The sequence below is a fragment of the Amphichorda felina genome (genome assembly GCF_050947745.1).
Source record: "Amphichorda felina strain 45539 chromosome Unknown scaffold_3, whole genome shotgun sequence".
Taxonomy (NCBI): Eukaryota; Fungi; Ascomycota; class Sordariomycetes; order Hypocreales; family Bionectriaceae; genus Amphichorda; species Amphichorda felina.
In genome coordinates, this window is record NW_028145047.1 from 3,055,825 (window position 1) to 3,082,989 (window position 27,165).

The following is a 27,165-nucleotide window of genomic DNA, read 5'->3' on the forward strand; positions in this document are numbered from 1 at the left end:
ACTTCTACAAATGGAACCCCTCCGTCGGGACTGACTGCAGTACCTTGTGGCCCAGTTACTACTACTGCGTTGGGGTCTCGGGGTCGGTCACTATCATTGGCAAGAGGGGTGTTGCTGAACCGACGCTGTGATGGCGATGAAATGAGCGTAATATAACTCTCCGAATGTTACTCGTATTTATCAATTGTTCTACCAATGGAAAGTGATAGCATAACGTGTTATGTATAGCAGACGCTTCAAGATATAATACTAGGTACTGCCTATGAAATTGATCTTCTCTAGAAATTCCATGATCCAGTAGCCCCAACTTGCGCCCAACTCAGATGACGCCGGGTCTCGCAGCGGTGCAAGCACCTGGGGAAAGAAACACGTCCGCTTGACTATCCTAACCTGGCTTGCGTCGCCGTCCAAGCACCGCCACATCTGGTACGTGTAGCCGCTCTGCGTGGGCTCTGCACTGTCTTCCTCGAGAACACAAGCTCTGGCGGCGACTCCCATCAGTGCAGCTGGATCCATCTGTAAGACGGTCGACTCCGCGTGTGATGTGCGCACAAAAGCGTCCACCGCGTCAAGGACGTGTGACAGATTCACGTTAACGACGCGACCCCGTAGTTGCGGGCAGGGGAGACACAGGTGAAGCCGCCTAATGCCGCTGTTTTGTGCGAGCATGTTCAGCGTCGGTGACAAAGTCTCACTGGCTGGCTGGAAAGGCGAATGCTCCATGGATCCGGACAGAGGTATGACAATCTCAAACGAGGATATCTGCGCCAGTCGTGCGGACAAGATATAGTCCGGTAGTCGTGTGAGAAGCTGCTCGCCAGAGAGGTGAAACGTATTGGTCATGTAGAGAAGGTCAATGCCCTCATCATATCTATCCCACATTTTAGCAACCGATTGTCTATCTTTGAGACGGCGAGATCTTCAACTCACGCCTGACGACATGACAGGAGCCAGCCCAAGGCACCCACACGACACTTTACAGGCCACTCCCCCAGCCACGTACGGCAGGCAAAGCCGTCTCCCTCCATGCAGCGATCGACGTCTGGCCTGTGCCAGTTGAGGCGCCACCAGAGGTGCTGAGGCGGTGTCCACGGCGGATTGCGATGGCACACGCTGCTCCTCCACAGCCACTGCCGCGGTGCCGAGATGTCCCTCTGCCGAGTGAGTTCGCCGTGGGCAACGCGGCCGCTGGAGCTAAGCTTGGCGCGTTCGAGCATCGGGTGGTCTAGGGCTAGGTCCATGTGCACGGTGCAGTTGCCGAAGGCGTACAGTAGGATGACGCGACGGATCTCAGGCGGAAGGCGAGAGAAGAAGGGACTCTGATCCTGAGGAAGGCATGGAAGGGAGTCGGAGGGGGTGATGGGGCGTGGGCGTGGAGATGGGAGTGGTGGAGGTGGTGGAGGTGCCTTGCGATCTGAACCAGATTTCGTCACGGTGCGATTGAGCCAGCGCAATATTCGTTGGCGAACTTGGCGAGCAGATGAGGCGTCGCGGCTGGGGGGTGTATCTGATGCCATTGTGAGGCTGCGGGTGATGATGACAGGAGTGAGTGAGAGTTGAAGGGTGGGAGAGGATATTTGAGCATTGCGAACGCTCCGCACCGTACCATCCAATAAAGTACCCGCCGGCATCGGGGCAGCATTTGAGGAAACATTCTTTCACCAGCCTTAATAATCGCTTATTTTATATTTATATAAATGACTGAAATCATATAAACAATTAGCCGGCGAGGGTGACACCCGGGATGACATGGCTTGCCTGCTCAGACATTGCGATGAGTGCTGTCCTCCCCAAGAACAATTCGAGCGACCGCTTGAATGGGGCAAAGCCTAGTCATCTATATTTCAATCATCTAACGTAAAAGAAGAGAAAATTATGAGTGCAAAAGGATGAGCGCATATTATCTCACGCATCGAAATGCATCGTTGTCGCGGCTATTCCTTCTACATACCCTACATGATCATTTATAGCTATACCGGCCGAACGGTTACAACTCCTTACCATGGGCCATGACACCAAGATTTCATATACGGATAAGAGAAAGAAATAATTTCTGTGCTTTTGCCTAGTAGAATCGAACAAGTGGATTGCTAGTCTACGGTTGTTCATTATTCTACTGCTGTGTATATCTTAGTGATGGTCGTTATATTAGTTCAACCCTCGCTGTTAATGTGTACAGTCTGGACTTGACCCGTTTGGCATTGGCCGGTAAAATAAACGACAGCCGCTGACGTAGGATACACGACCTTAAACTGAAGGTTATTTAATTATACCTTTACATCTTGTTATCGGGCTTTGTCGAGGCACCCAAATGAACACGTTTAGGCTAACGCTTGTTACCCGTTGTTGTTGTGCGTCTCAGGTGCACCCGCTCTGTACTCTCGCGCCTTCGTAAATGAACAGATCACTTGAGGCCCGTGATATTATCATGTGTTAAAGTTTTTTTTTTTTTTGGCGAGCAGTGGAGTTCCAATAATCTCATGTCCGTGTCCAAATGTACGTTGGAGTTACATGCAGATATGCCGGCGGGCGATTCAGCCTCTGAACTCTGAATCTTTGTCTCCTAAACAAGGAACCTAGGGAACCATATATCACTGTTCGTAGTTCCTATAAAGAAACTGATCGTCATTCTATTGGCCTCAACGAGTGGTGAAAATTCGCTGTATGAGCCGCGCTCCGACATCTCTGCGAATACAACTGCGAAGCCTGTCCTAGGTTGAACTTTGGGCCTCTGTTCAGCAGTTCAAAGTCCCATGGGACGAAAACGTCCCCCAAGCGGTGAACGAGGTTGCTTTGATTCCACTCTTCTTAGTGTTAGAATTCCATCACCGCAGCCGTCGAAGTGACTTGCGCCACATACAGAGTACACACATACAGAGTACACACGAATATCGTCCCAATGTTATGAAGGATGGCAACCGGGGTTTGAGTTTGGGACTAATAATCATAGTTTTGTTTACTTTGGGATAAAGTAAATATAAAGACCTAGAGCATACTCACAGTAGAACAAGCCACTAGAACAGTAAGCTTACATCCAACAAAACAACTTGCTCTCGACTCATCCCAATGTAAACAATGCCCATACATACATGTATACTCTAGACAACACAGACGCGGCAGTGAATTGTCGGCCACAAGACCCACTTTATGATCCCATAACCTCTCCCCCCATTCCTCCGACCAACTCCGTCCCCGCTCTCTCTTTCACACCTACACAACCACCGCACAAGACCGCACACCTAACCACAAGATCTACTATTACCCTCATTCGAACCTCCCCTATCTATTGCTGCGAGTTGTAAGGCACCTATTAAGATGCAGAATACGCACGATGACACCACAAACCAGGGCATGGCCGTTGCTAGCCGAACGAACACAACCGCCGGTTCATGGGATTCCCTGCCCGAGGATATTCACCTCGAGATTCTGGGGTTGATCACAAAAGAGAAGCACCGAGGCTGTGCCTACCTTGCCTCAGTCTCCAAAGCATGGCGCGACGTCATCGCGAAGAAGAACTTCCAGCAGCTGAAGATCAAGCCATCCTGCCTGCCCGACTTCGAACACATGGTCGCCCAGAACAGGGAATTTGTTCAACATATCTGGCTTGATATTGGGCTGCAACAATATTCTTGCCATGGTTCCGGCACTCGAGAGAATAGAGACAAGGAAACACGACCCAACAACGAGCGCATCTGTGACGCCATCTCCAGCCTGCTTTCGATTCTCAGCACCTGGAAACCAACAAACAAGTTGACGATAGAGTTCAGTGCTTCCTCTCCTAGCGACTCGCACCACTGGTTCAAGAACTACTGTTTTGGATCGGACAACGAGAATAAATTCGGCATAATTCCTGGCGACTTGGGGGACCAGGGGCAAGTCATCAACATGTGCCATGACCCCAAGCATCGCTGGTTCGAAGGGCACCACCGCCACAGCCCCCCCAAAGAGGCTGTATTACGACTCTTCGGCAACATCACGGGCCTATCCGACCAACTTCCCCAAGTCAGGGCAGTCACAACCTTGATGATCCGTCGACAATTCCGGCGTCGATTCTCTGCCCCAGGTCTGCGACTCTTGGTCAACAGCTTTCCTTGCCTCGATCAGATGATCTACGAGCCATGGGCATTTGGAGATTGTTTCGGAAGTACTGGATATACCAGGTGTTAGTCTTCTCTCTACATGTACTGAAAATCTTGCTGTCACCCCCCCTTCCCTCGCGCTGCTTCATAAATCCATTGATGCCCTACATATTCGGTTGCTAACATATATGCTATAGCATTTGGGCATCTTATCGAATCATGCCTCCCGGAATCCCTTAGGAGATTGTCCATTTTTGAAGATGACAACGCGGACCTTGCCGCCGCATTGCCAAGCGACGCCTCTTACGCGAACCCGCCAGGCTCTGCTGATGGTGGCCTGTACACAAAACTCATGATCGGCCGCGCCTTTGCCGGCAAAAGCCGCAACATCGAGCACCTATCCGTCTCGTTCGCCATCGACGCAATGCACTTCTTCCAGCAGGCCGAGGAAAGATGGACCTGGGACCACCTGGAGTCCTTGGCGCTCACATCGTCCCGCCTCGGGCGCGAAGAGTACGACGACGATCTGCTCAAGGAGGCCGCATGGGTTGCCATGCGGATGCCCAAGCTGCACACCATGGTACTCTGGTACGGGGCCTTTGCCGAAGCCTGCGCCTTCATATACCGGCGCCGAAATGGCTGCCCATCCGTCACATGGCGCGGTACGTGGGATCAGCCGATGACTCCCGAGGTGGTCGAGGCCTGGGAAAAAGTTGCGTCCCATTTTGGCTCTCACCGACTTTGGGTCAACAAGGAGGAAGTGACGGGGCACATTGGATGTCGTGGCGATGCCATCCATTACTTGAATCTCCCTGTTGTGGTGGCCGACCCTGTGTCCCTGAGGCAGATGCGGTGGGAGGAAAGTTGGGCTTCCTTGGGTAGCGAATAACCTAAGTTTGGGTCACTGTTAGAATAAATGTACGGATAGACTAAATGTTGGGTGCAATGGGCGTTTGTGGTGTCTAGTTACGTGCTCTTTAGTTGCCTTAAATTGAGAACAAGGCCTGCAAACCGACCAAGTTTAAATCGTACTTATCTATCTATGAATCTTTGCACCCCCGTACGCGTATAAACCTCCACTCTTATGAATTTATACAATTTTTTTTTTCTTATTCCGATATGTTTTTATAGAACGCATGTAATCTGAGAGAAAGCATGTTTTAGATATAATAAGAGCTCGACCAATGTATCTCCCTAGAGATGCGTCGCTCTTGAATTACGTATGCCCGACTTTCCAGGTGACAAAACCCCATTAGGATCCAACGTGTCCTTGAGTAGGGTGGTAAACCGATTGAACGCCGAGTTATTGAAGTTGAGCTTGCTCGCCACCTTGTCCATGTAGCTGATATGCGTCCGGTACTCCATATAACCCTGCGCCGAACCATCATGCAGCAGTTTGCTGAAGAGGTCCTTGACCGCACCCTCCTCCTCGAGCGTGTAGATCACCAGCTCAATGGCGATGACGTACCGCGGGAACACGTGGAAATCGGCAAACATGTCGAACTTGGCATCGATGGTTCTCTGCTTCGCAGTGAGGTACCAGTCGTACAGCTCACGGCCCGATGGGGGGATCACGGGGGAGAAGCAGATGTGCCCACCGCCCTTCTGCTGCCTGCTGTCCACGATGCCCAGGGGCTCCAGGGTCGGCACGCCGCTGTGGGGGATCCCCTCGCGCCCGATCTCAGCCGTGGTCATGGCCTGGCCCAGAACACCGGGGAACTCGCGCCAGTCAATCTGGACGCCCTGGATGGGGGCAAAGGCACGCTGGACCGTCTTGAGCAGCGCGGGGAGCATCTCGACGGACCCGTACAGAGAGAAGTAGCCTTTCCAGAAGCCCCATTTCTGCTGGGCCTGGATTTCGGCGAGTACGTCGTAGGGCACGCAGGAGCCAGGCTTCATGTACGGGGCTATCCTGGCCAGGACCTCTGGGATCTGGGAGGTTAGGGCGATGCGGAAAATGTTGGCTATGGAGGGCGAGTTGAGGATAATGGAGCGTCGCATCAGGTCGGAGAGGGTCCCGATGAGGGGGACGAGGTCTTCTTCGCAGGGGACGCTGACTTCGACGGTGGCATAGGCCTCGGGGGCTGGGGTGATGTGGACGCCGATCTTGGTAACGACGCCTGTTGGTGATGGATTAGGAATAGGCAAGGGGTGCATGAGTCAAAAGAGGGTTTCCTTACCAAGGTTGGACTGGAAGAAAAGGCCATCAAGACTCGGCCCAAAGCCGCTGTTGAATACCGTGAGCACAATATCCCCGCACAGAACAGGGAATGGATGGCATACTTCTTGTAGAGAGCAAACAGTTTGTTGTCGTTCATCGCTCCTGACCCTGTACGGAGGACATCACCATTGGGCAGCACAACTTCCATACCGCACTGCGACTGCGAGTGCTCACCGTTGGGAGTGTAGCCAATACCACGGTCCACGGTATTTCCCAGGACAGATCCCCATCCGATAGCCGGAACAGAAGGCCAGAGATTCAGCCCCCGTCGTTGGATATCCTCGAAGAGATCGAAGAAGGAGACACCAGGCTCGACGACCGCATAGCCGTATTCCTCGTTGACCTCGATGATCTTCTTCATGCGCTGCAGGTCGAGAACAACGGTCCCCTTGTCAACGGGGCTATTCCCACCGTACCCCAGGTTCTTGCCACGGGAAACCACCCACAGCGATACCTTGTGAGCGTTGGCAAGCTTGATGACCGCCTGGACCTCTTCGACGCTGCTAGGCCGGACGGCGCCGCCAGGGCGGTGCTCTGCAGTGAGAGAGAAGGTGTCGCCGTAGGATTGATTGCCCTCTCTGTCCTCAACTGCTCCGTTCTTGTGATCCCGGGAAATATTGGCTTCCCCGAGTAGACGGGCAGCATCGTCAAAGAAGGAGGTTAACGCGGCGGGAGAAGTCATTGTGGCTTTGGTCACTGAGGTTTAGGTACCGGGAATTCAGTAGAAAAGTCACAAGCGAATTGAAATCAAACAAGGAAATCCTGAGGTATTGATAATATTTGATCATTGGCCTGGGGATTGCCAAACCACAGATGCAAGCATATCGGGGGTAACTTGCAGCTCTCGGGTCGGCGTCGTCTGGGGCTTCGGCGCTCCGGGTATGTCGGGGAAGCCGGGGAAGAGCATCTCCACTCGCGAATGGGGACAGGCGTGCTCCGAAACGTCACTGTCAATGCTAAGTGCGCCGATCTCAAATCTTCTACGCAGCAGGTACTAACAACTATGTACGATAATTGGGCTAAAGGACGTTTTAAAGGTACTCTGGCCATGGTAACTCTAATGCTGCGTGAACGCAGGGCTACAGTCCTTCATGATAGCAACACGTAGGGTTGTTGCTCCGACTCAGTGATGGGGTACTAATAAGACAAGCATCTTAGTCAAACGCGGCTACTACGTACGGAGTATCCGCAGTAATGAGCTATTAGCCCGGGGAACCCCCATTCTTGCGCTCTTCCCGGTCGTCCCCCGACCTGCCCAGCGCGCTTCCCCACGGGGCCAAGTCTACGCCACCAGGGTGTTCTAGAACACCGTTACACGACGAACATTGCGACGCTATCCGCTGTGATGGTGTTTCGCAAGGTGCAATGACGCGGACTGTGAATATAATCTCCAACTACGATGAGATCACCAGGTAAGAGTGGAACCCACATGCGAAAAGCAGGGTCAAGCTTGGCAGCCCTCTCAATAGAACACAGCGTCATTGCTAAGTGTTACCATGCACGTATTTGCCCAGAGCATTGAGCCCAGTCACTCAGTTCGAAGACTAACAACGTGTTTTGATGATTTTCACTATAATTTTAGATCTAGTCGGCGCACTTCAACGTAGCAATTAAGCCCAGTTCATACTCGACTCAACCAGGTCAATCAACGTGGGTTGTTTCAATGTCATGGCAACCTAGAACTCAATCTGGGAATATATAAACTGACTTCTTTCTTCGCTATCCTAAACTCAGGCCACCTTGGGAGTCACATCCTGGGCATCCACCCAGTTTCCATGCAGGCCCTGCCTCAACCGCACGGGCAGATCAATCACCGCCTTGGCCTTGGTGAAATCCCGAGTATCCAACAGGTGCAGCTCGCTGCCCATGGTGTCGTAGTTGTTTATCAATGCCAGGAGGTACCCGTCGCCCTCCTCCGATGACCCCCGGCGTGGGATGAAGACCGGTTCCTGTACCATGTGCGTCCTTCCGGGAAAGTACACCTCTGTCTCTCCGGTGACAGTGTCGAGATGAGCCAGAGAGTTATACAGCGGGTACCCGCCGCCCAACCTGGGTGCAATGGTAGGGAAATCTGTGCCCAGAGACTGGTCCAAGAGATCAAAGAAGCAGTGCCTATATGCCCTAGTGGCAAAGCGGTCATCGATACGGTAGAACTCAGAGTTCCCACCCTGGAGAACCTGGGGCTGGGGAAGATCGAGGTTGCAAGACGACGGGTCGATCGTGAACCGCGTCAGCTGGGAGTGGATGGAGCTCGGTTCGGGGGCGTTCCCCTGAGCGTCAGGCCACCAGAAGAAGACGTTCTTCTCGCTGAGGCCGAGGTCCACCACGATGTTGCCGGACGCGTCCTCGTACGCATTGGCCGTATGGCCCGGGAACGAGTTTTGGTAGCGGAACCACTATTATTATCCATGTGTCAGCATAGTTCAGCAATGATACAATATTGTCCTTGATCGATTTACCTTGACATCAGTGCCCTTGCCTCCCTTCCGGGGAAGGACTCCGATGTAGAATGGGGTTTCAGGGCTCCATTGCCAATGCTCGCCGCCCTGCTTCATCCGCTCGATGTCACAGACCTGGGGAATGATGGGAAACACGACCTAAGAGTAATCATGAGCAGAGATCTTCTCATAAAGCCGTCCCTCATTTTTGATAAACACTCACCCAGTTCTCCGTAACGGCAAAGTCATGGATCATGGCAACAACAGGCGCAGTCATCCACACTACCTCTAGGAACTTGCCATCTGGGGCAATCCGATAATAGCAGACGTCAGGCGTGCCATCACCCTTGGCCTCGTACCCGAAGCAGATCATCTCGTTGGTCCCGGGATCGAACTTGGGATGTGCCGTAAAGGTCAGACTGGGCAGCTGGCCGTCAAACGTGTACAGGCCCTGCGTATCGAGGGTGTCTGGGTCTAGGGCATATGGCGGCGCATCCTCCTTGAGGGCCAGCAGGCGTCCGTTGAAGTAGACGACATTGGTGTTGGCTGTGGTGCGGATCTTGAACTCAACGGCGTCGGTGAACTTGTTGCGATAACCGCCTGAAGTACGTGAGTTAGTTTCAATCGGCATCCAATGTATAAGTATATTCCCACCTAGAAGCGCCCGCTGAGCTTCTCTCTCACGACTAAATTTCTCGGTTCGCACGTATCGCTGCTGGAACGAGACACGGCCGTCCTTGATTTTGAAGGCGGTGATGTTGCCGTCGCCATTGAACCACTTGCGCCATGGTCAGCATGCGTGTCTCTGTTCATGGGGAGTAACAATGTGAGTCTGTACTCACTGGGTCGTCCTGGATAAATGGGGGCAGTTGGGGATCAGGCATGACACGGTAGAATGTGCCATCAATGTCCGCCGGAATCTCTCCGCGGACCTCGAGGTTCAAAACCTCACCTTCAACCCGGCAGGGTTTCATGAAGCCTGAGAACTGCGGCCTGTCTGGGAAGTGCTGGGACACGGGTGGGAGAGCCATGGTTGCTGGTGATGGGCTTGATAGTTGGCCAATGACAAGAAGAAAAATGTTACTAGTACGGACACACTAGGAAATGAATGCCAACGAGGCCAGGTATGGGCAAGAGGGATATATCGCGTCTGTGGAATTGTCTGGTCGGGGAAGACTGAGGAGACAGGACGCTACCGGAGCCAGGGGGTTGAGTCGGCACTTTGTAGGTGGGGAAAACTGTTCCCCGGGGCCCCGGACTCCCCGACATAGAGATCTCCTCCCTGATTAGCCCCGAGCTGATGTAGTAGAACAAGGTGTAGGAGGAAAGGGTATTATTGTGCACATAAAGCGCGTGTCTATTTTACTATGTAGCCATCAACTCATACAAAATCCGTGCTCAAGCCCCTCGCTCGCCATGTTTCATCTAAATCATCTCGTATCCGGGTTGGTAGCGTTGGCCGTCGGGGCCATTGGCATTTGCATATACAATGTTGTTTTCCACCCTCTACGGGCTATTCCTGGTCCCCCTCTTGCCAGAATCTCACGGCTATGGCTCTTCCTCGTGGAGATGAGGGGAAACCCCCATTTCGAGATCCTCGAGCTACATCGGAAATACGGTACGACTTAATGTTACTCCCTTGTGTGCTTACACCAGTCCATCATCAATAACACTATGCAGGGCCCATGATGAGAATCTCACCAGATGAAATCTCATTCAATGGCATTGAAGCATTCAACGATATTTACGGGCAAAAGTCCAAGTTCCAAAAGTCCGAGTACTTTTACCGTCCCTTCGAGGACCAGGCGCCCAACCTCTTTACCATTAGAAACCGCCAACAGCACTCACAAGACAAGAGATTGATCTCGTACGCCTTCTCAAGAGCCAACATTGTTCAGTACAGTGGGTCCATCTACGACAAGGCCTCATACTTGATGGAGCGCATTGGTGAGCTGGTAAAGGATGGCAAGCAGGTCCCTCTGTTCCCGGCATTTCGCTGCATGACGCTAGATACCATCTCTGATTTTGCCTTTGGGACATCGACGGCTGCGCTTAAAGTAGAAACATTTGAGTCTGATGTCTTTGAAGCCATTGATCGGTCAACTGGTTCTGTGCCCTTTGTAAATTCATCCCTCTCTCCCCTCTGACCGACAAGACACAAAGCTGACACAACCTACCCAGTTCCAACATTTCCCCATCCTCCGCGAGGGCTTGCGGTTGGCCAGCCGCTACAATCTAGGTGCCATCCCCAATGGCTTCCTTCAGCTGGGTCGTATGGCCGAGGCCTCATTTGCGAAAATGCACGCAATGGATACTTGGACCATGTTCACCAACATGATCGCAGCCGCAGAAAAGCAGGACACGCAGTTGGCAAAAGAGCACCTTGTCTCCGAGGCTATTGTCATGATCGTGGCGGGCACCGACACCACGGCGACTTCCTTGGCCATCACGCTGCACCACCTCGTCAAACTCCCAGCGGTATATCGGAAACTTCAGGAGGAGGTCCAGGCTATCGTGCCCAGTCTCGACTCCAGACCCTCAGTTGAGGAGCTCGACACGCTGCCGTTTCTCGACGCTTGCATCAAAGAAGGCCTCCGGATCTCGAGCCCTAGCCGCACCAGACAGCCGCGCACGGTTCCGGAGGGCGGATGGACGTTTAAGGGCCATTATTTTCCTGCTGGGGTGGGTCATCTATCTCTCGGCATTTCTTATGTCTTTTTGAAGAACCCAGTCTAATGATTTCGAAAACGCAGAAAATTGTCAGCTCCTCCCCGCTATACTTGCTGCACAACGAAGCCGTCTTCCCATCACCGACGAGCTATAATCCCGAGCGATGGTTAGTTGACGAGGAGCGAAAGGCCAAGATGCTGGCATACTTCCAACCGTTCTCGAGGGGGACTCGGCAATGCATTGGGCAGAATTTGTCGCTCATTGAACAGAAGATTGTCCTGTCGATGCTCGTGAGGCGGTTCGACCCCAAGGAGGTGGCCAAAGAGAATATTATCACGAGCGAAGCTATTACTGCTGTCATTCACGATCCTATGCATGTCCGACTGGGGATAGCTAGTGATTAGTTGTGAATATCAGAGGGCTATAGGCAGTTTCTAATTACTAGGCTCGCATTTTTACACTTGATGCGAATTGTAGCGGGATGAACAATGAAGCATTCGGTAATAACCTTACCCGTAACTCGTCATTGAGACTCCCAGCCGGCGCCCGCGCCTTTTTCGCTCCAGATGGAATCAGGAATAATAAAAGGCCTCACATCATGAAATCAAGAGTTGTTTGATTATATAACATTCTTTTGTAGGTATTGTACCGTGTTCTTTGCTCTTACTAGCTAGTACCTGCCTAGCATACATGTATTGTCCAGCACGAGCTCCATGTTATGTACGAGTACACGCCAAAGAAGAAGTCCGGAGCCGAATTACAGGGGCTGCCCCCCTAACTTGGCGCTTTTCCAGCGCTTGACGAGTGGCGTCCAGTGTGCACGTGGGGCTGCTCAGGGGGCCGTTCAGTGGTGCGTTGACCCCAGAGGACCGGGAGTCACCGCCCCAATTTGCGGGGAAGATCCAACCTGCTGGAGCTCCGAAAACCCCGAGGTGAATTCCCCCCAGCACCTAGGCGAAACCTCCACCATCCATTCAGCTCCCTCCTTTTTCTCATCCATTCAACCCCGTCATGTCGGATGAGCCGCCTCCCGTGTCGTCAACTCCGTCTCGGGGGGACTCGGGCCATGTCTCACAACTCAACAACATGAAGAGAAAGCGAGTATCGATGGCCTGCCGGTCGTGCCGGATCCGCAAGTCTCGTGTATGTCACTCTCCTCCCTAAAACATATGAATGAGACCCCAGCTAATATTCGACCTCTCGCAATATTGATAGTGCGATGGCGGTCAGCCATGTTCGACATGTCACGACATGGAGCTTCCATGCCGGTATGACCAGCCCACTAGCCAACCTGTCGCAGTGGCCAGCATTGCGGCCGGCACTGGCTCAGTTAATCTGTGAGTAGTATCTGCAGTATTATCTACTGTCCCTGGATAATCCCTGATATAGATTCTCAATTTCTATTTACCTAGTCAACCCGAGAACACAGTCCTTGAACAACGGTTGCTAGCGCTAGAACAAAAGATCCAGTCCCTGGAACAGGACAGGCGATCCGACAGACCATCACGCCGTAGCGGCTCCCCCGGCGCGAGCATATCTTCTACTACACCATCGCAGGCAGATCAGCACACGACCACCACCTGGGGCCTCATTGGGTCTCCGGACCAGGACGATGTCGTAGATGGCATGGGCTCAGTCGCCCTCAAGGACGGTGCTGACGAAGATGAGTATTTCGGTAACAGCACTTTCAACCCCTATTTCTTTTTTCGAACACCGACCTGACAAAGTTCTCTCCAAGGGCCTTCATCCAACGTGGCTTTCCTGCGGCTCATCGTCCGCGGCGTGGACCATGCAGCAACGCCAGGAGACTACCTTCCCCAGCCTCCCATGGATGTGCCCAGTGCATGCTTTGAGGCTGATGGCGCAAACGCCCTCCTGACAAAACCAGCAGCCGAAAACCCAAACAAGGTGCAGCAGCCAAGGCCCATGGAGCCCTTTGCGCTGCCGTCCCCCAGCGAAGCGGAGGAGCTACTCCGGGTGTACTTCACCACGGTAAATCTCATGGTGCCCTTCATACACGAGGACTCCTTCCTAGAAATGTACCGGAAAGCACGGAGTGATGGCGCGCGGACGATGCGCAAGTCTTGGCTCGGTGTGCTCAACATGCTTCTCGCTGTCGGGACCAACGTTCTTACTCCCACGTCGCCGCCCCTGGAGCGGACGAGCCGTGCAGATATGTACTTTGAACGAGCCGTAGAACTAGTGAAACCACAGATGTTAGGTCGCCTTTCAGTAGAATTGGGTATGACTCCTCTTCTTTTGGTCTGTGCACCAAATAGCTAATGTTAATGTGTGCTAACACTTCCAGTCCAATTATTCTTACTCATGGAGATGTATCTCGAGGGCACAGCGTACTCTTCACTAGTGTGGACCTTCCATAGCCTTGCGGTGAAGGGGGTTTACCAGCTTGGGCTCTATTGCAGAGGTTCCAAGGCCCTCTCACCCCTGGATGCGGAGATTCAAAGGCGGCTGTGGTGTGTGTGCTCCATGAATGACCGGTAAGAGACATGCTGTTGCGCCTAGAAAACCGAACATTTTCGAAAGCTAACGTCCTGGCAGCTGGCTGAGTGTCACCTATGGTCGGCCTCCCCTTATTCCGTCGTCCCATGTGAGGCCCGAGACCAGCTCGCACATCGCATTTAGCAACGTTCCCAACAGCACCACCACGTTGAGTCTAGCCTATTTCGACGCTAACATGTATGTCTTCATCCCCATAGTTCATCCCCACCTCATGTATGCCAGTTTGGGCTAAACCTTTGTTGCCAAGGTCCATCACTCATATTATAGGTGATGTCGTGGACCAGCTCTACGACCAGAACTTCAACCACAGTACCACTCGCCCCGTGAGTGACACACTGGAACAAATCTCCCGGCTCTGCTGGAAGCTGGCCCAATGGCAGGATAACCTTCCTGCCTGCTTAAGGATCATCACCTCGACAGACACCATTGACAGCGTTCCCCCTTGCCTCGAAACGACCCGGTTTCGAGTCCTGTTGTCTCTCCGCTACCTAGGGACAAGGATACTGGTTCTGCGGCCGACCATCACTCAGTTCCTCGATCTCTCCGTGACATCAGCCTCCGACGAGAGCCGGTCAAAATGGCTCTGGAATTCGGGGACTGTCTTGCTGACGGATCTGGTCCGCACGTGCACCGACGTGCTTCACACAAGCAAAAACATCTTGGCAGCATCCCGGAAGGACCAGAACATACTGGGGGCGTGGTGGTTCTCCTGCTATTACAGTAACGTTCCCCAATAATCCCAGAACAAGAAAATCCAAGCATCTCGATTATGCTAACTGTGGTCCAGCATTCAATGCGTCACTCGCAATTTTAGGAGTTCTCCTGATCAAGCGAAACTCTGGCCCCACAAAGCTGTCGGCCTTTACCATTGCAGAATTACGAGCCCTGCTAGATTCAGCCATGGAGATCCTGCAGGGGTTAGACAAGGGCAATAAGACTGTTATGCGATGTCGGGATAGCCTCTCCCGGCTCGTCAATGCGTTTGATTTGAATGGTATGGAACCACCATCGTGGTCATCCTGGCTGCTTAGCATCATCTCATTCTCTTGACATTGCTAACTCATAGGTTTCAACAGCACCCGCAGCTGGGACTGCCGCTCCCTTACTACCCTTATCTCCAACCAGCACGTGGGCGTGGCAGCTTATAGATCCAGGGATGTTTGGGCCGGAAGCGTCATCAACATTTGTGCCTAGAATGTTTGACACCGCTCGGCCCTTCCCATTTACGAACGGGTTTGAGATGGACCATGGTGGTGACATACCGCACCAAGAAGCCACCAACTAGAAATGCGAAACGATAGCTGCTTGCTCTCCGCCGTGACCAACTGCAGCATGGATCGAGGGCGACCGGTACCCATAAGACATCCTCAGCCGGGACTATTCTACGAGGTCCCCTCGCAGTGGAAAGGAGCCATGGCACCAATGGAAACATCATACGTAAATATTATAATCAATATATTATACCCAGTCACCACCTGACTTATACTACTATTATCCCCCAAGGCTCGCATCAGACTCTACCGAGAACCCCACCCACCTCCGAATCACCCCATCCACCTGCCTGACTGCCGCTCTCGACGCCTCCACCTCAAACCACTCCCTGTGCTCCCTCCCACACGCGCCGCACGTGCCACGGTCTGCACGCAGGCCCCTGCCAGACAGCTCAATGTGAACCAGCCGCTCCACCCTCTTCACGTGCGGCACCATCTTGGGCGGTGTCGTCGCGGCATCTGGGGCCGCCGACGACGACACATAGGGATAGTACCGCAGGACCTCGACGTCGCGGCCGCACTGCCGCTGCCACTGGTTCATCCGGCGCTGGACGTTGGCCGCGCGGCCAATCTTGAGAACCATAGTCTTCTTGTCCCCGCCACGGCTCGTGTCCGCGTAGGGCGATACCACATCGCTGGCCCGCCTAGAGCGTGGTGAGGGCGAAGGCGGGGCTAGCATGGCCCTCGCGGCGTCCGCGGGTGCGCCCGCCGCACCCTTCGCGCCCTTGGTCTCTGGTGTGAGCCAGAACATGTAGATGTAGCCCGGCTCCTCGGACTCGGCCAGGGGGCGCGCCAGCTCCGCGAGCAGAGCCGACGCCGTGGCCGTGTCAACGTCGTTGGGGATCAGGTCCTTAAGCCTAGCCGTCTCCGAGGCGTTGGACCTGCGGGAGCTCTTGGCGGGGGACGCGGCGGAAGAGGGTTCAAGGTGAGGCAGCTTCGGTTTGCGTCCCGGGCCGCCGGGGACGGAGGCCGACGGACGCTGCTGGACGGGGCGTGGCTGGGGTCTCGCGGGGGCCGGCTCGGGTGCCTCGTCAAGAGGGATGGTGAAGCACAGGCAGAACTTCAGCGAGGACTTCTCTCTGTCCTTGTTTGGGGTGTGTTTCCGGGGAGGACTGCCTCCTGTGGAATGCCGGCCGTTGGGCCGCGTATCACGCCTTCTGCGGTCTCCCTTACGTTTCTCCTTCTCCTGGAGATCGACCAGTCCCAGTCTATCCGCCAGGGTGTCGAGACTCGTCCGGGGACGCGTTTCGAGGATAGGCGTGGCGGTTGCTCGCGGCCCGGGACTTGAATGTGCCGACAGGCTGGCTTGTTCTCTGTGCTGCCAGCAGTAGAGGCTCTCGTCGCGTGGATCAGGGGTTCGGGGACGTCGAGAGGGCGGGGACAGAGTGGCGGGATCAGCCGCGAGAGGACGACGGCATGGACGGCCAGAGGAGGTGATGCCACGACATGTCGAGTTGGGGTTCTTGGAGTCGGTGCGGCCCATGCGGGACTCGGGGGTGTTGGCGACGAAGGGCATGGTCGCGGTATTGTGTGATTATCGCAGGGACATTGCTGGGAAGCAGACACCGGACGAGGGCTCCCGGGCGCAGAGGGTAATTATGTTAAAACAGAAGCCGAGGCGGATGCTGGATGATTGACTCACACGACCAGCACAGCTGGCCTGTGCTCGTGGCATTATTCACATCGTTGATTCACCAGCGGTGACGAAGTGAGGCTGGGGTCGTGGTGGGTCTTGGCCACTTGGTTGCCTGTTGGTCGCGTGTCTCGAGTCCAAGTCCCAGCCATATGTGGCTGTGATGCCGACACGATCATGTGTGGCGCACAATGGGCTTATATTTCCTGCCCATCGAGGAAACAGAGCCTGAAGGAATTGGCCCAACTGATGACCAAACCTGTCAAGGGTGCCTGAAAATCTTGTTCCTTTTTGTTATTTGAACCAAAGAAATGTCATTTCAGTACCACCAAGTGACGAAACTGAGGCGGAGACCTATGTGACTGACTGTCGTTTCATCCTCTCCTGAGCGCTCCACATCTCAACTACCGGCCCTTGGCCCAATGGTGACTTCTCCCCAGCAAACAGGATAGACAAAACCCAACGTGAACAGTCTCTGAACCAAGCTGAAAACAGATGAAATGCCCCTGATACTGCAGTTGGAACGACTGGTATATGCTGTTCCATACGCCCCAGTTGCTACCCTACACCCTACCTACTTTATGGTACGAGTAAGATACCCCGAGGCGACTTCACCCCCTCCGACCTAGCCAGATGTCGCCTTATGCTCGAGAAAATGCCATAGGCCTTGAATCCCAAATTTTTAGCCTTAAACCAGTCTATCGGAGAAAATCTTTCGGTTTCAAGGTTTATTTTTATATACAATGCATTTCTATAAGCAGGCGCGGCGTATTAAACACTGAGAGTGACATCTACAACTTAACACCTGTGGTATGTGTATCAAGATCTTGGATTGGGCTCCTATCCTACAACCATGAATTTGAATGTTCAACTCTACAATTTTGAGGTTTTTAGTTTGCCTCAGAAAACCCGAGGCTCCTCCCTCTTTACTTCGATGAGTATTACATGCAGTCGGAATGGCAGAGGTTCAGCCATGTCCAAGCACATTGTGCTTCCCCGAGGCGCACGTCGGTACTCGCCGGGACAGCCTTTTCCAATCAACGTCTTGGAGGCCCAGCCCAGGCGCAAGTATGGGATACGAGACCAGGCGACCGTGCAGTGACTGGCGCCCCCTCCATGAACGTGGCGTGGCCCCTTGCAGCCGGTGATTGCCACACTCACCCTCCCAGCGTGCCAATACGCGGAGTTCGGGTCGTCCAACTGGAGTGGCCTGACCATTGAGCGCCAGGTATTTTTAGGCGTACATTCTCATCGGATTTGAGGCTGCTCATCGGCATCATGATTTCTCATATGCGGTCATGGAGGGCATATTAAGACAAAGGGCTCCAGCGGCTTACTGTAAGGTACACTTTGATGGGATGGCCTGATGTGTGTTAGGCTCCCCTCAACCTAAACGAGTTTTACTGGACGGTCCTTCCCATCAACCAATACGTACCGGCTCTTGCCCAAGGGCTGGTGTGAGTATGCATGTCTAACCATTCAAGTGGCTTACACGGGCCATGTCGTATTCTCACGTGAGGCGGGGTACGCCGTACAAGCCGCCAGAAATCTGGGTTGATTTGAGGAGTCATATAAACACATGGGCTGGGATGAGATGATGTTCTTGCTCTGAGCACGAAAAGAACTTTCAAGAGAATATAATATTTCCTACTTAACCCTGTTAGCCTATTTGTTTTCCTTAGCTGGCGGTGCCCCGTAGTCGTACCTTGATAAGATCCTCCCTCGATAACTGACGCCAATGGGGAGTCTTGCTCAGAGCCTTGCATATTAATACCTTATTATATGCGTACGTAGAAAGCGTCTTGTCGTTTACTCTGGGCGCAGGGAGCGCAATGATCACACTTGTGTCAAGGCGGTTTGAGCGCAAACTCCAGCCAGCTGGTGGTCTTTTGAGGGACAATGGCTGACCACACTGGAGCTCTGTGCTAACCAACATTGACGTCTACGATGGGTTCGCTACGGAGCGGGTAAGCTGGACGACAACATTCAACATTTATAAGAGCACCATTGGATGCCCCTCTTTCGGCTCTCTCTTCTCAACTGATCCAAACCCGGTACCAAACTGAATCGGCAGGCTCACATCATTGGTCTATTATATCCAACATGAAGCCCACACTCTTCGTCGCCAGCTTCCTCCCCGTTCTCACCATGTCCGCCAAAATTCCACCGAAAGTGATCATAGGTCCACCAGGGGGCTTGCCGGTCACCAAACTGCAGAAGTTCAAGGCCTTTGATACCGGCAACGAGGCATTGGATAACATCCTCCAGGCCTTCCACGGCAACGTGAATGCCTGCGAGCCCTCACGCCCCCAGTATTGCAAGTTTGGGTTCTGCTGCGGCCCTAACGCCATGTCTTGCTGCCCTGCCGAGTGCTGCCCTGAGGCTGACTACTGCGGAGGTAAGGACGGGCGTTGTTACAAGACTATTTATTAACTGGGCCCGGATACATGTCTGTTCTGACCGAGGGTACTGCACGGGTGAGTTTGATGGCCTTGATGCTGGGACAATTAAAACGTATACTGACCAAATGTAGAGGCTTGAAAATAGGATCATGGATTATGGTCACCAAATTAGCAATAACTTGAATTATGGATGAATTATATGGAGATGCTGGAGGGTTGGGATTGTAGCCGCGGAACGTCACCGAGATAACTTGACCTCAAATCAAGTACCCCTTCTCTGGTCTGGATGGAGCTGGTCACATACTGAGGCAATATATGTTTAGAGTTCCTCTATCAACACAGCCCTGGTCATTAACCATTGGGGTACCTCATACGGAGTATGTAGCATATGTCGTTCTGACATTTAGCACGCGTGCAGTTCGTTAGAAGTACGAGGACAGGTTCTGAACACGGATAAATGGCTCAATGATGAACAAATCCCTATTCTTGCAAGCTTTGAACGTCTGTCTTCTCATTCCAGCACCTCTGAGGCCTTGTTCGGTGTTGTTGGTCGGCATGTCTCGTATTGTGTGCCGTGCCGACTGTTGAGGTTGTCAGACTGGCTTATTCGTACATATGCTCTTACTAATGCCTTCAATGACAGTCTGTCTGATCACCTCCCAGCAGTATAAGTGTCGTGTCGATGAAACCTACATGGGCGAATTGGGATCACTTGACCAATAAATTAAGCCCACGTTATAGAGAGACGGTTTGTTCTGTACATGTACCTTTGGAACACTTGGCAGTGCAAATGCCCCTCCACTGGCCTGGCAGAGACTAACATCTAACATGAACTAGGAAATAGCGCGTGTCGCATTAAACGGAGTGATGTCTTTATGGTTCGGCGGGGTAGGATAATAATGGCTATAAGAACACCGCCGGAAGCCATCTGTCCTGGATATTTCAATCTTCTCAGCAGCTCCAAATCATCTCATCTAGAGGATCACATCACACCGACCCAGTCGTGCCACCTATTGCCTTGTAGCCAACATGAAGTTTGCAGTTTTTGCAGTCACCCTCCTCCCCGCCCTCGCCATGGCTGCTGGGGTAGAACCGACCGGCGACAAGTTCATAGACGGCCCGCTGCCTGCGGTAGACCTTGACACGGTGGATTTCGAATACGAGAGCGCCTCCATGGGCATCCTCAATGGGATAGCCCCTGCCACCTGTGATGATGTATATCCCTACCGGTGCTACCATGGAGGCTGCTGCCACAGGGAATCCCGTGGATGCTGCCCTCGGGCCTGCTGTGGCGGCATCGGCCCTTATTTCTGCGGCATCAACGGCTATTGCTACAGGATCATTTAATTGGACATGTGAATAATTTTGGGGGACATAAAGCGAGTGGTGAGTGTGGTTCCAAAACTCACTGAGAGGGATAATGAGTTGAGGAGGGATACGTCGACATGTAACGAACATGGGGTTGCTTGGTGCGGTTTACGTACCGAAGCGGCTGCAACTTTCACTTACGGAGGGAGGTCTCATGGAGGTATGCATAGGGCACAGACAGATTGAAGCCAAGTACAGAGTATTACAAGTTTAGTCATGCTATTTGAGATATAATAAGTTTGTCTTTATCGTAATAACTCGGTAATATATTGAGTTCAGGAGCACCATATGGAACCCCGCTGTTTGTGGCTCCTGTGGTAATATTGATCCACACATAGGAGTCCGTACGTACGGATACGAATATTTGAGTAGTGCAGTGCTGAGTACTTGCGTTCGTACGTATGTAGCACTCGTACATGTCGATCCAGCCTTATTTGAGTATGTCGAAACGGGACGGTACGTCGGTGCGGGACGGTATGTCGGGACGGCACAGAATATGAATCCAGTCGATCCGATAAATCGCGGGCGTGGACCATTGGCATTGGGCTTGAGAGAAATCTGGAGTAACGGTATTACGTTGAGCCATTTGCCCAGGGTCACATGAAAGATGTTGAGGTTATACCTACTTATAAGTGACACTGCGGTTTTCACACTTTGAGTGATGAGATGGCTAGATACCGTCAATGACAGCTGCCTACGTAGTTACGCGACTTGCGAGCGCCCAGTCGATGAGCCGTGTATTAACGCCTCACCGTTCAGTCCACCAATAAATAAGGTCTAACTTTGATTGACAAATAATATTAGTGGAGGAACAAATACGAGTACGTGAGCCGAATGGGTCCACGATGCCTTCGCATGTCAAGCGAGGCGGCTAGCACGACTATAAAGGCACCGTCAGATACCACCTCCTAGGTCCAGCCCCCCCATCTTCTGAGCAGTTCTTAAGAAATTCATTGCCAGCACTACACTTCCATTTACCTACAACCAACATGAAGCTTTCACTCTTCGTCGCCGCCCTTCTCCCGGCTCTCACCCTAGCAATCCCCGTGAACGATGTCGAGTACGAATTCACCCTTATCGACATCGAGTTCCCAGAGATCAACCTCGACCTCCTGAACGGTGCCTTTGCGGGCACCTCGGCCGGCGAGAGCGTCGAGCAACGTCTCAGGGGTTCCCAGACTGCCAAATGCCCTTCCCCGAGTCCCAAGTTCTGCCCCATCGGGAACTTCTGCTGCGGCTCGGATGCCGTGGGTTGCTGTGCTAAGGAATGCTGCGGCGAAGGCACCAACTTTTGCGGCTCCGACGGGCGTTGCTACAGGTTCGATATTCCCGCTTAAGGAATACTCGTGCTACGTCTGGGCAAGCACTGCGCAATGTGGCTGGTGAGTTTGACAAAGCCTGCTTGGAGGTTTCATGAGCTTACTGAGATGAGGAGGAAATGTTTGAATACTTAGAAAGGGGCTGATACTTGTAGAATTCCCAGAGAGGGAATAAACTTGATTTAATGAAGTCTCCCTACTGCATAGAGGTTAGAAGTTGGACGTAAGGCGAGGAGTGTGGCATCTTGGTACGATATACTCCGATGTTCGAATGTGTAGAATGGTATCGCCCTGTATAATCTAGAACCTGCTATTATATAAATACAGCAGATTGAAGAAACCAATGTCCTGTCGCAGACACCAGTCATTACAGCAGCCTCTCGACAGTTCGTGGGAGTCGCGTAGCAGCTTCATCACATTTCGTCACATCGTGACCCGTACTCGTACAGCAACGGCTGTACAGGCTCTGGTTCCTGGCTGTTCCCTTTTCCTAGCAGCACCGAGGAGTCATTTTCAGGGTCGAACATGGATAGCCAAGGTTGGTCGTCAGTCTGTCCCAGGAATTCTCGCTGAACGAGTACCAAGGCATCAACCCGGTCAGCTCCCCTTGGTCCTCAGTTGGTGAGATGCTGCTGGAATCTTTGGAAGATCCAAAGATCATGAGAAAATTCACGCTGGTACGCACCACTCGTTGGGTTTTAGAGACGCGTGTTGTCCTATTCGGCGAGGCTGGAGTATGTCCACGCCGGAGCGCACTGGTTTCGCTGTGTATTGGCCGAGAAGGCGATGGGACAGATAAACAACTTTCTTCGGCAGGAACAATACCGTTATGGTGCAAAGAACACTCGAGCTTTGCGCTGGGGGAATCCGCCTAGTAACCCACTCGATGTCCTGTCAGTCGAACTCACGCATCTAGGGCATGACATCTTCCGTGCGGGTGTAGCCGACTGCCTCCACGGTATTCCAATTGTTCTTCTGGGCACCTGGCTTGTGGTGGGCAAGGCTGAAGGCAACCTCAGACCCCGCGATGATGTTCTTGATGAGAGCATTCTCTAGGTAGGTGTAGTTGTTAGTGTTACTAGTAGTAAAACCTATCTTGGTTAGCAAAATGGATGCTCCGAGAGAAGTGGTGCGTTCATACTCGCGGCTACCACAGGGGAAGACGAGCCCGGGCTCCTCAGCTATGTGAGACGACTCTGTTGCCTTGGACCAAATGTTCAAGGTGAGGCAGTCTTCGCTCTGAGGGTGGCAGCCGAAGAAGCAAGGAGTGAGACAATACGTGCTGCCTGGCGCAGCTTATCGGGGTGTACGGGTAGCTTAGACGGTGTTTTATGGACAGTCGTATACGAATACTTACCCGAGAATCGTAAGTGTCTCACCCGCTGATGTGATATTACAGAACAACAACATGAGTTGGGCGAGGGGCTAGAATGCTTGAATGTTACCTATGAATAGCCTAGGGTCTCGAACTGACAAAGCACGGCTTAGAGACCTCTTTTCCAATGGCAGTGTCACCGAGACGTCCATCATCACGGTACGGAGTCATCTGTACACAAGGGGTAATTAGGGGGCGGAAGAGCAACATGGCTAAGGCCGGCCGTTGATCCACCGCGCCTGTGTCCCAACCCGGTTCGCTCCACTTAATGAGGCATGGGATATATATTTAGCACGTACTGGTGTTTTAGTATTGCGTATCCGTGCCGCCGTATGTGTGCATACATACCTTGTTCTTTCTGACCACCTGTACGGATATAAGCCTAGATCTCAAGATTTCAGACAGGAGGCAGGCCGGACCTTGAAAACATGAAACTCCTGAAGAGGTAACCGTATCCATAGAGTTAGAGAACAAAGAACATGCATATGGGACGTGTTCGTCCTCCGGGTGCCTGGGGGAGACGGAAGCTCGTTTTGCGCGACATGCAGAAACGCCTCGTTGGCCCCCCCGCCGTCGACACACATTTCCTTCCCGCCTCACACCCCCCACAGACGCCATTAAAGACTTAATCGGCTCCGATCATGGATAAAGCCGATTCAGGGTGCCAATCGTGCATCTGTGTCCCAAGTACCAAAATTCTGGGGCCCAATGCCGGCAAAATATCCCCCAGCTGGCCAGGTGCGCAAGTACTTTTGCCACGAATATCGAGGATTAAACGACGTTTTGCGGTATACGTCGGAGAAAAAAAGGTTCCCAAGAGAACAGCCTTTAGTTTAATATGTCCCACCGAGGTAAATGTATTAATTTGGCATGTTGGGATGTGTGCAATCAAGAGATCAACAAAAGAAGACCCGACGGTTGCAAGGAGCCATGCACACGCCTACGTTGTAGATTCCCCAATGCCATTTGAATTCTCAATAATTATGTATTATGAATTACCCAGCCTTCTAAGTGCTAATAATGTCTAATCCAAAAATGAAAATTTGGTACGCTACCGTTTTATATCCGCTAAACACGGCCAATATCTCCTAGCCTAATTTATCGCTCTAAGCATTCGACGTGTAAACGGCGACGTAGCCAACCTCCATCATGCTACCAGCACCTTGAGTAGTGGCAGAGTTGGGTGGGCCGGGCTGCCATAGTTTGTTAGCATTATATCCATCGCGAGTAATATTGAGCGAGGGAAACATAGAACACATACCCAGTTGCCGCCGACAGAGACGTTGAGGATAAAGTACAGGGGCTCAGCGCACAGCGTAGCCCAGGCATCGGCATTATTGACCTGGGCGCCCGTGACAGAATGGAACTCCACACCGTCCTTGTACCAGGTGAGGCTCTGATTCTTCCAGTCTGAGCCACGGCGGTTGAAGTCGAGGCGCCAGGTGTGGAACTTGTTATCGATCGGCGTGGTTGTGACGAGGCCGACGGGCTCCTTGCAGGCGCCTTCAGGATACTTGTCGCAGTGGACGACAGCATGAGACTTGGCCTCGCCATTGATGTTCTCGGCAATATCGATCTCGCCACAGGCGGGCCAGACGGCGGTACCCTTGCGGCACGAGTCGCCCATCATCCAGAAGGCAGGCCAGATGCCCTGCTTCTTGCTGGAGGGCGTGCCAGCCATGCGCACGGCGGCCTCTACGCGAGTGATGCGCCCGGCCTTGGGCGACACGAGGTACTTGCTTTCGATGCGGGCCGACGTCCATCCCTTGGGCGCCGTGGTGGAACGCAAGGGCGTGATCTGCAGGGTGCCCTCGCCGCTGAACTGCAGGTTGCTCTTGCTGTTGGTCCAGCGCTGGAACTCATTGTTGTCGTTGGCGTCGCCGGTGATGATGTTCCAGTTCTCCTTGGTGGGCTGGTAGCCCTTCTTGCCAACAAAGTTGGCGTTGAAGTTGCGTGTGTAGCCGCTATACGTAGGCGCATTCCAGGCCTCGGCGACGGCAGCGAGGGAGGCCAAGGCGGCCAGAAGCTGGGTGAGATGCATTGCCAAGACCGAAGTACGGGGCGTGTAAGTGATTCGGTTGGTGTCAGGACAAATAGATGTGGTTGAAACAGAGACAAAAGACTATTGAAGACAAAATGGACAATATTAGGAGTTCAGTTGCAGAAACTCTCACGAGGATTGGTTCTAGGAGGTCGCCCTTGTCTTTTCAATGCCCCCCCTTCGCTCTTGTTTCCATTCCAGCATATGGTCTGGGACATTTGGGCCTGTCCTGGCCATCCATCGACTGGTCTGGATCGACTCAGCCTCTGTGTCAATGCGCAACTTCGACAGCGGCATTGGCCATAGTGACGCTGGGGCGGGACGACTGGACAGGGGTGGGTTTCCAAAACAGGTATATCCATCAATGCCATTTCGTACTGCGAGCCCCGACAATAACAGCTACTGAGACTATTGGCGAGCATCCAAACGGCACACCCCCATTGCATCCGTACCTGCAGCTGTTTGGGGGTCCAAGTGCGCCTTGAAGGACCCGTTTCCCTGTGCTAGTATTCTGCACGTCCTCGATGGTGGCCCTGTGCACTCCCAGGTTCTCAGCGTTGGACGGGGTTGACTCAGATTTGACGCCTGGGGAAATGAACGTGTACTGAGTACTTCGAATTATGTACCCCATGATGTTGTTTCCTCTGGCGCTCCTCCTCGTGAACGCGCAATGAGTCTCGTCCGTCTCCGAGTTGGTGATTGTGCGTGATGATGCATCTTGACAACCTAACTAGTACTACTATGCATATAAGCTCGTCCGCACGTTTCCGTATCCACCAACAATACCCATTTCGCGGGGGCGGTTCGGATTCGTCCGACGTCTATGCAGCCCTATCGTCCGATCAATATTCTCCCGGGGGTGGATGTCGCGAGCTCGGAATAGCATCATGTCAGCCGCTAGCCCCGACAAAGTCAGGGGGTCAAAAACGCGAAATCCAGCGCCTGGGCCGCTGACGAGATCAAGGGCACTACAAATTGTATAAATAGCGTTCATGCCTTAGCTTCATCATATCTTATATGACAAAAGCTCATTTACCAAATCATCTCTGCCGGACCACTCCGTGACGGATATAGGGATCGCAAAAGCATCCGATGCTTCGGCACTGCGATCGCGCCGACTCAGTACCTTGACTATCTCATCATATCCACCTCCACACGCAAAGGAGAGTGCTCTCCGGCCTCGTCGCTCCGCTGTATTTGGATCGGTCCGCTCGTCTGCCAATGGCTTGAGAACGCAGCCTAACGTTCCCGTGCTTAGATGTCGTCATGAGCGCCGACTCTCCGCTGAAGCGTTTTGAATCAGGCTCGACGCCCTGGCAGGGCGTCTGTTTTAATAGGTCGGGTTTTGTACTGCCAGCCTCTCTTTTCCCAAGCGTCGAAGGGGGGTTGATCAGTGGTGTCGCCTGCCAGACTCATACCGCGACCTATCTACTGCCGCTAAGTAAGTCCAACATAATCCTCCATAGAAAGATAAATCTAGCAGTAGTGCAAGTGAGATCTGTTAATAGGTCGTCGAGATATTGGAGTACTATTAACGCATTATAATTTTGGTTGCTATCTGGAAATTACGGATGATACTTAACCCGGGGCCGGATGTGACTCGTACGGCATCTGTCGTCTCTAGAATCACGTCTCCACTCACATTGCTAAACATCCCAACTTCGATGGCCGACAACCACTCACCAGACTACAAAGAACTCTATCTACAAGAAGTAGAGAGACGGAAGCAGGAGGAGGAGAGACGGAAGCAGGAGGAGGACAGACGGAAGCAGGAGGAGGAGAGACGGAAGCGAGCTGAAGAAGAAGGGAGACGGGACAGAGAGCGCAA

General features: G+C 52.8%; 10 protein-coding genes across 10 annotated transcripts; 5 read left to right on the forward strand and 5 right to left on the reverse strand.

The window, feature by feature from the left end:
• Positions 1–249: 249 nt before the first annotated feature.
• Positions 250–1,517, reverse strand: ACO1O0_003636 (uncharacterized protein; the record flags this gene model as incomplete). Its single annotated transcript, XM_083193082.1, has 3 exons — positions 250–871; positions 988–1,325; positions 1,470–1,517. 3 exons carry the CDS (start codon positions 1,515–1,517, stop codon positions 250–252), a joined length of 1,008 nt encoding a protein of 335 aa, XP_083052139.1.
• Positions 1,518–3,351: 1,834 nt separating this feature from the next.
• On the forward strand, positions 3,352–4,968 carry ACO1O0_003637 (uncharacterized protein; the record flags this gene model as incomplete). The annotated part of the gene is made up of 2 exons (XM_083193083.1): positions 3,352–4,063; positions 4,277–4,968. The coding sequence occupies 2 exons, from the start codon at positions 3,352–3,354 to the stop codon at positions 4,966–4,968; spliced, it is 1,404 nt and encodes a 467-aa protein (XP_083052140.1).
• A 305-nt stretch (positions 4,969–5,273) lies between these two features.
• ACO1O0_003638 (FAD-binding oxidoreductase) lies at positions 5,274–6,982 on the reverse strand (the record flags this gene model as incomplete). The annotated part of the gene is made up of 3 exons (XM_083193084.1): positions 5,274–6,199; positions 6,451–6,754; positions 6,782–6,982. The coding sequence occupies 3 exons, from the start codon at positions 6,980–6,982 to the stop codon at positions 5,274–5,276; spliced, it is 1,431 nt and encodes a 476-aa protein (XP_083052141.1).
• A 1,048-nt stretch (positions 6,983–8,030) lies between these two features.
• Positions 8,031–9,769, reverse strand: ACO1O0_003639 (carotenoid oxygenase family protein; the record flags this gene model as incomplete). The annotated part of the gene is made up of 5 exons (XM_083193085.1): positions 8,031–8,696; positions 8,760–8,897; positions 8,962–9,338; positions 9,393–9,516; positions 9,581–9,769. The coding sequence occupies 5 exons, from the start codon at positions 9,767–9,769 to the stop codon at positions 8,031–8,033; spliced, it is 1,494 nt and encodes a 497-aa protein (XP_083052142.1).
• A 538-nt stretch (positions 9,770–10,307) lies between these two features.
• On the forward strand, positions 10,308–11,812 carry ACO1O0_003640 (cytochrome P450; the record flags this gene model as incomplete). The annotated part of the gene is made up of 4 exons (XM_083193086.1): positions 10,308–10,356; positions 10,443–10,858; positions 10,920–11,420; positions 11,492–11,812. The coding sequence occupies 4 exons, from the start codon at positions 10,308–10,310 to the stop codon at positions 11,810–11,812; spliced, it is 1,287 nt and encodes a 428-aa protein (XP_083052143.1).
• Positions 11,813–12,670: 858 nt separating this feature from the next.
• Positions 12,671–13,800, forward strand: ACO1O0_003641 (fungal specific transcription factor domain-containing protein; the record flags this gene model as incomplete). The annotated part of the gene is made up of 4 exons (XM_083193087.1): positions 12,671–12,676; positions 12,966–13,083; positions 13,147–13,610; positions 13,774–13,800. The coding sequence occupies 4 exons, from the start codon at positions 12,671–12,673 to the stop codon at positions 13,798–13,800; spliced, it is 615 nt and encodes a 204-aa protein (XP_083052144.1).
• A 99-nt stretch (positions 13,801–13,899) lies between these two features.
• On the forward strand, positions 13,900–14,665 carry ACO1O0_003642 (fungal specific transcription factor domain-containing protein; the record flags this gene model as incomplete). The annotated part of the gene is made up of 2 exons (XM_083193088.1): positions 13,900–13,906; positions 14,196–14,665. The coding sequence occupies 2 exons, from the start codon at positions 13,900–13,902 to the stop codon at positions 14,663–14,665; spliced, it is 477 nt and encodes a 158-aa protein (XP_083052145.1).
• Positions 14,666–15,419: 754 nt separating this feature from the next.
• ACO1O0_003643 (meiotically up-regulated gene 113-domain-containing protein) lies at positions 15,420–16,715 on the reverse strand (the record flags this gene model as incomplete). The annotated part of the gene is given in 2 exon segments (XM_083193089.1): positions 15,420–16,482; positions 16,498–16,715. The coding sequence occupies 2 exon segments, from the start codon at positions 16,713–16,715 to the stop codon at positions 15,420–15,422; spliced, it is 1,281 nt and encodes a 426-aa protein (XP_083052146.1).
• Positions 16,716–21,591: 4,876 nt separating this feature from the next.
• ACO1O0_003644 (uncharacterized protein) lies at positions 21,592–21,939 on the forward strand (the record flags this gene model as incomplete). The annotated part of the gene is made up of 1 exon (XM_083193090.1): positions 21,592–21,939. One exon carries the CDS (start codon positions 21,592–21,594, stop codon positions 21,937–21,939), a length of 348 nt encoding a protein of 115 aa, XP_083052147.1.
• Positions 21,940–24,402: 2,463 nt separating this feature from the next.
• ACO1O0_003645 (uncharacterized protein) lies at positions 24,403–25,337 on the reverse strand (the record flags this gene model as incomplete). Its single annotated transcript, XM_083193091.1, has 2 exons — positions 24,403–24,489; positions 24,558–25,337. 2 exons carry the CDS (start codon positions 25,335–25,337, stop codon positions 24,403–24,405), a joined length of 867 nt encoding a protein of 288 aa, XP_083052148.1.
• Positions 25,338–27,165: the final 1,828 nt, after the last annotated feature.